The 12,964-nt window shown below is 29.9% G+C and overlaps 1 protein-coding gene across 1 annotated transcript in view; it reads left to right on the forward strand.

Moving 5' to 3' along the window:
- The window catches only part of LOC105617773 (MFS-type transporter SLC18B1-like), a 12,024-nt gene extending 5,425 nt beyond the window's left edge, over positions 1 to 6,599 (forward strand). Inside the window, exons 3-8 of the mRNA XM_012199327.1 lie at positions 62 to 352; positions 538 to 658; positions 746 to 969; positions 1,179 to 1,354; positions 5,249 to 5,417; positions 6,294 to 6,599. Of these exons, the coding sequence (XP_012054717.1) occupies positions 62 to 352; positions 538 to 658; positions 746 to 969; positions 1,179 to 1,354; positions 5,249 to 5,417; positions 6,294 to 6,599 (1,287 nt within the window). The remainder of the gene's footprint in view (positions 1 to 61; positions 353 to 537; positions 659 to 745; positions 970 to 1,178; positions 1,355 to 5,248; positions 5,418 to 6,293) is intronic.
- The last annotated feature ends 6,365 nt before the right edge of the window (positions 6,600 to 12,964 follow it).

The raw sequence follows: 12,964 nt of genomic DNA on the forward strand, positions 1-12,964 counted from the left end.
AAGATTATTATTTATCTATAACTTTTTTTTTACTTGTAATTTAATTTACTGTCTTTCGCAGCTCAATCGAATCGGTCCGAAATTACTGTTCAATGGCGGTATCCTAACTACAGGAACCTGCGCCATATTTTTCGGTTTATTGGACAGAGTCAACGGTCATTATCCTTTCATAATCCTGTCTTTCGTGATTAGAATTGTGGAAGCAATGGGAAATGCTGCATTTCTAACAGCTAGTTTTGCCATTATCGCCAAAGAATTCCCCAACAATGTTGCTACAACGTTTGCCAGTTTGGAAACTTTCTTCGGCTTGGGTCTTATCGTAGGTCCTACTGTAGGAGGAGCACTCTATCAGGTAACATATTCTTAATGATTTGCTCTTTTCTTGCTTATATTTTAAACGCAGATATCTACATTTTGTACATATTCGCAAAATAACACGTTAATTGCAGCACATGCGATATTTTTATCTAAATGCCAATAACGTGAATAGGTATTAGAATTATTAGAATTATATTATATTGGATTATATTATATTAGATAGGTGGATATACTACACCATTCGCGGTGCTTGGCTCAGCATTGTTTGTGGCAGCAGTTAGTACTGCTTTCATTTTACCCGTACATAATAACAACGATAATGATGCACACAGCACTGGAGGTACTGTTTCTTCAAATTTATGAATATTTAAATCATATGATCGTAACTCTATTGATTTTACAATACATTATTCGTTACAATTCGTAGGAGTAATGAAAGTCTTAAAAATTCCCGGCGTGATGATCGCCTCCATGTCAATAATCGCAACGAGCATGAGCATCGGATTTTTACAAGCTACACTTGAACCGCATCTGAGGCAATTCAACTTAAGCCCAGTCGTGTTAGGATTGATGTTTGTGATTAATGGCGGTACCTACGCGCTAACTGCGCCTGCATGGGGCTGGCTTTGCGACAATTATTGGCACCCAAAGGTAATCTCGTATTGTAAATATAGAAAAAAGATCATTACGATTCTACATAGAATTCCAACCTTGAATTATTATCTCCATAAATTATATCACAAATAATTCCAAACGTAATCTCGAGTTAACTTCCGTCCCAAGGTATTATATTTGTCATCATAAATCATCGTAATCATTGTAAATATATATTAACGCAAAAAAGATATAACGCTCTTCAGGTAGCAACTGTTGCCGGCTGCTTTCTCGTAATGATCGGTTTCTCGCTGGTCGGTCCAGCGCCATTTATTCCGTCACCCACTATAATCTGGATGCCTATCAGCGGCCTTGTGATCCACGGCTTAGGCATGGCTGCTCAACTGGTTGCAAGCTTCACAGATGCCTTACGGACATCTATGTAAGTCGCGTACAAAAAAATAATTTTCTATTTATGAATTTCAATTATTATTATTATTCACATAATTCGCAAGTCAATTGCAGTTTAAGTTATAAATTAATGATCTTCTAATGAACTACAAATAGCCCAGGAAAATTAGATTTTTGTAGGCAATTGTCATAAAATCTACCAGCGGACTTGAAAAACTTTCCTAAAAAAACTGATCAAAAATGCGGTTTTTTAAAAATATCTCAGAACGTAATTATTTAATCGAAAGATCATTATCAAAAAGAAAGCTGATAAAATTATAAACAATTTATAAACAATTATTTTTTAAGATCGTATGATTAATATTTTTCGTGACCAAATTTTTTAAAGAATTATATTTTTGGTCATTTCGAGAATGAAATGATTTTTCACACATTCTTTGTTAATATCTCAGATCTGGTTATTTTTATGTACAAAATACTTTTTATAAAAATTGAAGGTTACTAAATTTTTTACAAAATCGTTTTTTGTTCATCCTTGTAGGATCAATATATTTTCCGAGATACAATTTTAAGAATGTTTCCTTTTATTTTTTAGCAAAACTTATTTTTTTAACGTTTTAATCGTTTAATTATCTCAGATTCGGCTACTCCTACGTAAAAAGTACTTATTATTAAATCAAACGGTTTTTAAATTCCCTACAAAATCATTTTTTATTGAACCTCGACGAAGTTGTCAAGATATAAATAAATTTTCTCTAATTGTAATATATTTTAATGAATAACGTGCTTCGTATGTGAAAAATAGTTTAAAAGCTTATAGAATTAGCTTAAAAATGTTTTTTCTTTAGCCTCGTACGATCAATAGTTCCCAAGATATGGTGTTTCAAAAATATTATGGGATCCTCAATTTACATTAAAATATGAGTTTATTTATCAATACAGGTATATAATCGAATTGGAAAAAATAATATTTTTCAAAGTTCACATGTATTTATATACGATTTCTAGTTGGGCATCACTTTCCAAAATTTATATTTGAAAAAACAACTTCGAGAAAAATTGCCTTTTTTCTTAAAAAACATGTTCTCCGTAACTTCTTTTATAAATATCTCAGTTTTTAAAGGATTTACGTAAAAAGTAAAATATATCAAATTGAAACTTATAAAATTTCTTATAAAATGCTTTTTTTCTTCTCTCTCATAAATTTTGCAAGATACAGTTGTTTGAAGAAAAAGTTTTTTATGATGATTTTTTGACTGAAATTTATAGTATATAAATTGTAAAAACAATGTATTTGAAAAAAAGTTAGAATAACGACATTTTCTGACCTCTTAATAGATAATTTATCTTGAATTTGACATTCTGTTCATATTCATTTTAGAACCAATAGTTTCGGAGATACAACATTGACAATTAGTATAGTATATCTTATTCAGATTGCTAATTCTGATAGTGACTGGTTAGTGCCGCAAAAGCTAAGTGATGTATATATCTCTTTCTGTTCTCATACCTTAATCATGAAAATGTGAACATTAACTCTCAGTACACACCCAAAAAAATCCCCATGCACAACGAATATTTCTAACCTGACATCTTTTTTTGCTTGTATCTCAAGTTATAATACATCGATTTTAATAATAATTTTTTTTTTAATTGATCGTTTGAAGATTGAAAAATAAGAATTTTTAAGCAAAAAAGTCGAAAAAAATCGTGGCACAAAAGATATCTTGCAATAAATCAAAAGGGATCGGAAAAAACGTGCAATTTTCGAAATTGATCTTATTATTTTGTTGTGTATACTGAAAAGATAAGATTTTTAAAATCAAATACAATGTAAAAAATTTTAAATGATTGATTCAAAATAGTAGAAAAAATTCGAAAAAATTGATAATCAAACAAGTCAATATATTTATAAGATTTTCATTATATTATCATTTATATTTTCGTGCTAAAATGACTGTTGGCAAAAATAATGGATAACATAAATTCATTATAAATTTTTTATATATTTGGCCTCAGCCGGAATTGAAAATACTGAAATATGAAACAGATGTAACAATGTATATATTTAAAATAAATTAGTAGAAATAATATTGTTTATGATGTGATTCTTACTCATAATCTATTAATTTGCTGATATTATTGCTGATATTTATGAATTTCTCGCCTTCTCAATATCATTGGTCGGCGGATGATGATGATTTTATTTTAATATATTATTGATCAATAAATTAATGCTTTTGTGAATCATGCACTAGATCTTGGTGTGGAATAATTCCTTTATTTAATCTCTCAATGAACATACGTTTCGAACCTTGGTTTGGATCCTTTTCACATTTAAGTTGACAAAATCATTGTGTTTCCTGATACAATGAGTTTCGTTATAAGATAAAACATATGTTCATTGAAAGATTTATCATCTCAAAGGAGCTTTGATTCAACACGCGCGCGCGCGTAACTCTATATTTATATTAGTATGTTATATATTTTAAATAGACTATGTGCATACGTTAATATTCATTTACATTGCATAATTTTTTAATATTATTATATATAGGTATTTTATTATAACTGATAGTTGATTATAAGATTAGGAAGTAGGAAGGATGAACAAATAAGGAAGTGTAAAAAGTATGGAAGAATGAATGAGTTAAGGAGAATTGTAAACCAAGTACTCTCCTTGGCTTTATGCTGAAGCGAATAAATATTCTATTCTATTCTATATATAGGCATTGTAAAAGTCCCTTGAATAACAAACTTTACGTGTGTATGTACGTGTGAGTCTGAAACTTGGAAAATGACACAAATGATTTTTTTGGGTTAAGAGATCTTGAGATCTCTCAAGATTGAATGTACCGATTTTAATCGGATTAATCGCAATCAAAAACGTACTTCGAATATGTAATGAAATTATCATTAAATTTTTTATTATGATTTTAGTTTCTGAGATATTTTAACTGAAATAAATTTTCACAAAAGAGATTCTGGATAAGCTTGATTATTATATATATAATAAAAATTTATAATATATTTGTTTATATCATCAAAATATATTGCCAGACGCTAGTAATGTACAAATAAACAAAAATAAAATAATTCAAAAAAATCATATAAACAGGCAATTGGGAATTGGCACTGTAGACAATGCATAGTTTTTGTTTCTGTAAATTAATTATATATTATTGTATATCATTACTTGTATGTTTTTCGACTAATCTTTTAGCTTTTTTTCAGCAAATTTACAGTGCACATTATTTGTTGAAGAAGATTAAAAGATTAGCCGAAACATATGCAAATAATGATATAATATATATGATTTTTTTTTAATTATTATCTTGGAAATTTAATTAACACAGTAATTTATTTAATATTTAACTTAAATTTAATATTTAACTTAAAAACAAAATGTTCTTTTTAGACTAATTACGTAAATAAATCTTTCTCGGAAACTATTGGTCATACGAAGACGAATAAAAAATGATTTTGTAGAGAATTTAATAATTTTTAATCTTCGTGTTATTTTGTACGTAAAAGTAGCTAAATCTAAGATATTTACAACAAAAGTTCAAATTGTCAAAAATACAACATTCTTTAAAAAATTCTATTACGGAAAGTATTAATCGTTTGACTTTCAAGAAAAAACGAAATTGTTCGTAATTTTATCTGTTTTCTTTTTTTATAATGGCCTTTATTTCGATGAAATAAATATTTTCTGAGATATTTTTGAAAAATCGCATTATTGATCAGTTTTGTGAAACTGAAAAGTCTGCTAGCGATCAGAACTTTTAATATGTTGTATAATATGTCATTTTAAACAACTTTCCGAAACAAATCTTTTATGACAATTTTTCCTCTAAAACACAAAAAAAATTTAATTTTCATGTGCTAAAATTAATAATGCTTTTAATTCGTGTTCCATGTCAAGATCATTTGGATTTCCAAATAATCTTGAAACTTATGGCCTCATCAGCGGATTGTGGACAAGTACGTTTGCTCTCGGAGCTTTCATCGGTCCCAGTATCGCTGGAATTCTACTGGATAATATCGGTTTTAGAAATGGTTCTATGTTTATCGTATTACTTCACATGCTAGTGGTATGTTTTCTGATTCACTTTATGTACAATATATATATGTCGATTTTTTTGCAATTAAAAAAATTGATTTTAGTTTAAATCTGAGCTGTCCAAAAAAAAAACACTATAACCTAATGCGATCTTTCTTTGAAAAAAAAAAATCATACCCGAGAAAAAATATTTTGTATATAAATGGACATATTTTATATATAATTGTACATTTTATATATAATTATATATTTATATATAATTATATATAAAATTATATAGAATTATATATAATTATATATAAACAATATATGTATAATATATTATAGAACCGTATATGTGATAACGCAAACTATAGAAATCAAAGTCTTAGTCTAACTAGATCTTAAATACTTATATGATTCTTGTAAATTTATATACTATGTAATCCTTAGAAACGCACGCTGAAATGATTTTTTCAATTTTGAAATATTTCACGCCATATTTCGACATGTGTTTCTAGGGAATATATAATATGTATATAAATATAGTAAGTATATAAATTTACACAAGAATCATAAGCATTTAAGATCCAGCTAAATCGTTTAAAACTTTGATTTCTATAGTTTTCATTATATATAAAATATGTCCATTTATATACAAAAAAAATTATATATAATTATATACAAAATATTTTTTCTCGGGTAAGAATTCAAAATTATACTAAGATTAATGCCTAGGCATAAAACTTTGTCTTATTTAAATAATCATAAACTCTTTGAAAAAGCAAATTATTGGATTTCGAGAATTAACAATCTGATTATCTACAAACTGCATAAATATCTTGAATTTGAATTTTTAAACAGTATAATTGTTCAGTGATTTGTATCTAAACCATAAATAAAATTGCTTATATTATTTTTTTCGCAGGGCGTGATAGCTGCAGTGTTCCTGAGCAGCTGTAGTCGTACACCCAAGCCATACATTGAAATCACTACGGTGGAGAATCTCAGAGCACCACTGATGGAGAGTGGCCGATTAAGCGGTAGCAGTTTGCATCAAAACGGACGAGGTCAGGGTGTACCGATCGACAGGCCCGGCGGCATGAATTCGCTGATCGTGTGTAACAGTTATTCGAATAGAGCCGGTGCTTGGTCCAGGGCGTCGTACAGCGGTCGCTATTCTCATAGTTACGGTTCCATAGAAAATAAACGTTATCTGGAATTCACTACGTGATAACGAACATTCAGCATCCGGAAATAGCAATAAGATTCTACTCCACTCGTCGCTGTCTAATTCCCACCATCGAGATCATTCAATTTGCAAAAATACAAGAAACTGTTTTTTATTCAATAAGAATGTCAGGCAAAAACTAATGTTTTATCATTCATTTTATTGATAAGCTAACAATAGCCACAAATTTAGCTTAATTTAGAAATGATAGTATCTTTATAACGAAATCTACATGATAATATACATATTTTTATAAAGCCACTTAAATTTACAATAATATTATGATAAAAGGAATAATATTATGATAAAGTGGCACTGACGATAAAAAAATAACTTAAGCATGTCTATTAACACAATAAAATTAAAATTAATTTTATCTACATCAAATACAAAATTTTAACATATGTATACATAGAATATGTATCACTTCTCTGATGCCATATATATGTGTCACAATGATATTAAATTATATTAAACCGAGTTATATTATCATAGAAATATTATGATCATTATCATAAGAATTATAAAAAATTTCCTCGCGTATCAACGATTTAATCCATTAAAAAAGAATACGCGAATTTCTTTCTCCCACTGTCTTCACTATCTTAATCGTACTACTTTAACTTTTTATTTTTTAAAGTAAGTTTTACAATACTCTTTATTTATACAGTAGTAATTCGAATAGACGAATGTAATTTGCAATCAAATGTAAATGTAATTTTAGAATAATGATACGTAAATCGTGAGATTTTTACTTCTTATATTTAAGATTTTGAAGACTGCATATATAAAAAGTTACATTTAAGGGATGAAATAACTAATCTCAAAGAATGCAGAAAGTCGAATAAAACATATAGTGGATGCATAAAATGCTTCAAGCAGTATTCACAGAGTGCATTATCGCCGATCGTTTTATTACGGTTTACTTAACGGACTCAAGCTACACTGTACCCTTTCTGTTAAGCTCGATTTGATAGTAGCTGAAGAATCGAAGCTTAACAGAATGTTAAGCTTCGATTCTTTAGCTACTATTACTGTTACAATAATAACATCTACAAACACACACACACACACACACACACACACACACACACACACACACGCGCGCGCGTGCGCGCGCGCGCGCACACACACAATATTCTCACGAACAAAAATCGAGACCGATTATTTACGAAGTTTACATGTTGTAAGTAGCATCTGTAACACACTCTCGAATTTTCTAGATGCACTTGTTAAATTTCATCCTTCATCCGGAATGTATATTTCATCAGTACGGCGTATGATAATCGTTGAAACGGTGTTATTTTCTTAAAGAAGAAATTGTCCTTATAGTACGCATTATGATTAGTTTTATGATTAGTAATAGTTAATAAAGGTTCTTCATTTCATAATGTTAAATTTGATAGTGTAGAGTACAGTGTAATCATTTTGCTATATAAGCTTTTATATTATAAATAATTCAAGTAAAAGCTCTAATGAGTAAATTAAAATGTTAAAAAGAAACTTTTGAGAGTCGACACAATTGTATAAAATTGTATAAAAGTGTGTAATTACATACATTTTAAAAAAATAAATATACATTTTGATCCTAATTTGGATGCTCTTTAATATATAAACTTAATATTCACAGATAAAAATAATCATATATATTGTCACGAATAATGGAGTAACAATCGTCAAGATATTATTCATTTTATTGGAATATAATAAATAATCACATCTTATTAGATGTGAAGACGTGAGAATTAGTCAATATTTGATCATATTTACTTTCTTACATTAATATTCTTGATGATTGTTACTCCGTTATTCGTGACAATGTTTATTTATGATCTTTTTTTATGAATATTAAATTTATACTGAAGAGGATCCAAATTAGAATCAAAATATATTTATCTTTTTTAATCAAATATATGTAATTACACACTTATACAACCTGTGTTGGCTTTCAAAAACTTCTCTTTAACGCTTTTATTTTATAATGTTAAATAATGTTAGATAAATAATGTTAAATAATGTCGAATACTTTGCTATATTTTATAATATCAAAGAAATCGGGAAATTTAGCCGATATTCGATTGATGGAACTTGAATCTAGAATTATGCGATTATGCCGTTGCATAAACCTGTACTTGCAACGGCATAATTCTAGATTCGAGCGCCAACAGAAAAGGTAACGGACGATGTGGGTGTTAATGGTGTCGTCGAAATCATATGCAAATGATTTTCAACAAGTTTGCATGATTATTGCCAATCGTTATTGCAACTGTTTATACGAGAGAGAATCAAGGAAACTGAATAAAATTGTAAATATATTTTAATTATACATACACTCTCAATCTTTTGGAATGAAAATTGCATCAGTCTTGAAAAAAGAGTGGTTTTCAAATTCTCTTTTCAATCTCTTTTGAAATTTTACTCTTTTGGAGTGAGAATTACTCCAAAAGAATGAAATCTCACTCCTTTTTGGGATTACTTCATTTCTTGAAATGATTTTCACTCCAAAAGAATAAAATCTGTCACTCTTGTTCAAAAGTGAAAATATTTTCATTCTTTTTTCAAAACTAGCTCAATTTTCAGTCTTTTAAAATGAGATTTCACTCCAAAAGATTTAGAAAGTATTATTTTACCGCTGAATAATTATCAGTAATGTATCAGTAATGTTTGAGTAGAACACTTTTTAATATTATGTTATATAAAATATTGTAGAACAATTTTATAGATAAAAATAAAATAATAGAAGTTAAATACGCGTATAGTAGCAATTGTAACATTACGAGTCTACACACATAATAAAGGTTTTTTTTATCTAAAATATAATTTCCAATTAATTTCTTTAATTCTGTGAATGCTATTATTGTTTTGCGAATACATTATTATTAATTATTATTAATTAACAACTCTAATGAGAATAAAATAACGAAGATCTGCTGAAAAAGTAATGTAAAAAATATATTGTTTAACAAAGTTTTACTTTTACACATAAAATTTTGAATTTCTTTAAAAAAGAAATGAAAGAAGACTTTCTTAATGGCATAATGTTACGTATAATATTTCTCTCTTTCCCTCTATTTACATCTTACTTACTAGAAGCTGATGCATTCCTATAAAAAGATATGTATCCTTTCCTCTCTTCTTCGTGAAATTCACTTTCATAGATCTCTCATTGCTTTTAACTACCGTGTCGAGTTGCCGAACGTGCTTGACAAACGTAGTTCTTTCCTGCGCTCGATTTGAATTCCAAGCTGTTCACGCATACGACACGCCCACGCACGTGCACGAATTCTTTAACAATGTATGCGCGACTGTCTCTTTCCTCGCTCCCGTCTGTGGATGTATAACAATATGAGAAAAAAGGCGCGTTCTGTGAACTCCGCACGTGCAAATGTGTGCGTCGATGATTCATAACTCAAATATTAAAAGTAGATAATCTCGCGATTCTAAGAAAGGACACATTGTTAACATGTTCGATCATCGTTTTAAGATGCTTAAACTTAGATAAATCTTTTTCAATAATTGACTTTAAAGTTTAAGTCTATTTATATCATAAAACAGAACACATTTGCATTTTTATTTAACGAGAAACAAATTGTGACATTTGATTTGTTAAATTTATTTACTTTAAAAGTAACATGAAAGTACAATTTAAAGAATATTACAAATTCAAAAAATATTATTTACATTAACAAACTCTGGGAATTATACATCGTCTTATTATGAAAACTATATCTTTTTAATTATATATTTAAATTTTTTTAAACAGACGATTCAATTTTTCTTTATAAAGTCGATTTCAATAAGAAATACATGCAAAAATTGTTTAAACTTTATCTTATTTGACTGACCGAACATTTTAAGTTTATTGCGAGAGCTCAAGCATCTTTCTAATTAATTTTATTGCATCTGCACGGGAATGTGCAACACGTAAAGCTAAATAACGCGCTACTGTTTCCGTAACTATTCCGTAGATAGTCGTGTTCACTCGTGTGCATCGACCTGTCGGTAAATGATTCTGCTATTTCTACAATGTGCTAGCAAAACTCTATTCGGCACTTCTTGCTAAAGATTGTTTTTCACATTATGTGATCGTTGCATATAAAATCGATGATTGATATCAAAATTAAATTATTTCTTTAAGGAGCTCCATTGTATTTACATAAAATATGTTAAATTCGCATAATGCACATGAAGTAAATTAAAGTGAAATAATCCATGAAAAATATATAACAAATCTAAGCAGAGAATCGCCAATTTTTACGTTACGTTTTAAATATTAACATTGTTCGTACAAAAAATTATATTTTACCTTTGTAAAACTGAGTATGTTTGTAAAGATGGAAAAGGCACTTCGTGTATACGAGCGGAAGGAAGCAGTGAAAGAGAGTAGATAGAGAAAGAAAAGGAGGGAGAGAATTTGAGGGTCTTTGTCTTACCCTCTTTAAACACAACCGCGCACAAAAGCGAAGTGAAGGAACGAAAGGAAGACGAGGGAATTATTAACGCATACGGCGTTGCTCACCGGTGTGCATCGAAGTGTCCGCCGAAGCACTAGCTTCCCTTCCTTCGACTCGACACCCCACGGTTCCCTTTTCCCCACGATTCTCAATGACGAGACATAAGGCGTTACGTCGCGAATTCCTACGGATCTTATCGTCCCGGCTGGTTGAATGTAAGAATTCGACCGGAAGGAACAGCATGGTCGAGGGTGACGCGATTGCAATTATTGCAATTACGTAATAATTGCTCCCTTTTCGTAATCGAAGAAACGGTGTTCGAAATTAATTCGTTTTTAAATTTGCAATTAAATCTTCGTTTGCATACGTTATACTGCTGAAATTAAGAATTCTATGACAAAAGAAAATAAAATAAAATTTGAGGTAAATGATTAGTCAAAACACTTGTTATTATTATATAATATATGTTTAATTCAAATCTAATAAAATCGGAATTTAAAAATTTTAAACAATCTTCTTAGAATTCTTTTATAAGTTTTCTTAGAGCAGGCCCGTGTTCCGTAACTTCTAATGATAGTGTCGGTCTCGTTACATTGTTGCGCAGCTTCTTTACCTTATATTAACACCTACGCAATGATAATGTGACGATATTATTACAGGGAGTTACAGAATAAGGGACTTATAACTCTGTAATAACTGCAACTCTTAATGATTGTAACGATATCGTTACATTGTTGTTATTTAGCTTTTTTACTATGTACAAAATCTGCGCAAGGACAATATAACGATATTACATTGTTGTTGCGCAACATTATACTATGTGCAAAATTATGCACAACGATCCATTATACATTACAGTTATTAAGAGTTTATACAGAATAGGATTATTAAATTAGACCTCCATTCTATAATTCTTAATGACTGTAACGATATCGTTAAATTGTTATTGCGCAGGTTTTATACAAGTAAAAAAACTGCGCAAAGACAACGTAACGAATTCATTACAATCGTTAAGGCTCGGTTGTACTAACGTTACTTTGATTTTAAAATTTGATGTAAAACTTAAAACTCTATCTCGTTTTAAAATCGAAAAGAAACAGGAACAAAGAGAGTTTTAAGTCTCGCTTAAAATTAAAGTAACATTGGTGCAACTGGGCCTAAGAGTTACAGAATAGGATCCATAACTTTTTAAAATCAAACATTTCTATCAACTTGTAAAAATCAGAGCAAAAAATATCTATTTAGATATTTGAATTAAAAAGTCCTAAAAAGATTTCGCAATGTTTTCAATATTGTTTTTGTGAAGGAAAAAAAAATCATTATAAATATCAAAAAATTAGCTGTAGATATAAACAGATTCGTTAGCGTGACACCTTGCTCCACACTTCCCTTGTTCCTCGACCTACCATCAGGTGCACTTATCAGGTGAGGTGCTGCCACCTGAGCAGGTACACCCACAGATAAAGCAAACATAATGCTAATGCACACATACACAAGTAATCCATGAAAAGGAGCAGGCTGTGGAAAGGGGGTTGCCGGTCGTTTCTCCCACCTTTCGCTCCTGTCAACCGGTAGAGGGGCCCTGATGCGCAAGCGCAAAGACCCGTGGGTCCTTTGCACTGAGAGCGAACGGCTAGGACTCGACTTCGGAGACTCGAAGTCCGTTTCTGTCGTAGGGGAAGTTGCCGCGGAACGTGCTGATCGTTAGCGTTTCTCTTAGCGGTTTATAACTTCCATCCTCCGCGAGTTCTTGTTTTGATTTTTTTTTTAATTTCTCCTCTTCTTTCTTTCTTTTTTTTCTTTTCGTCGCGATTTGTTCGCGAGTGAAACGTGCGCACGATTTTGGGATTTCGGTACATTATCAGTGACGAAAGAGAAAGAAAGAAAGAGAAATTACTCGTGTTTATCAGTGTG

The sequence above is a fragment of the Atta cephalotes genome (assembly GCF_000143395.1).
Source record: "Atta cephalotes unplaced genomic scaffold scaffold00014, whole genome shotgun sequence".
Classification (NCBI taxonomy): Eukaryota; Metazoa; Arthropoda; class Insecta; order Hymenoptera; family Formicidae; genus Atta; species Atta cephalotes.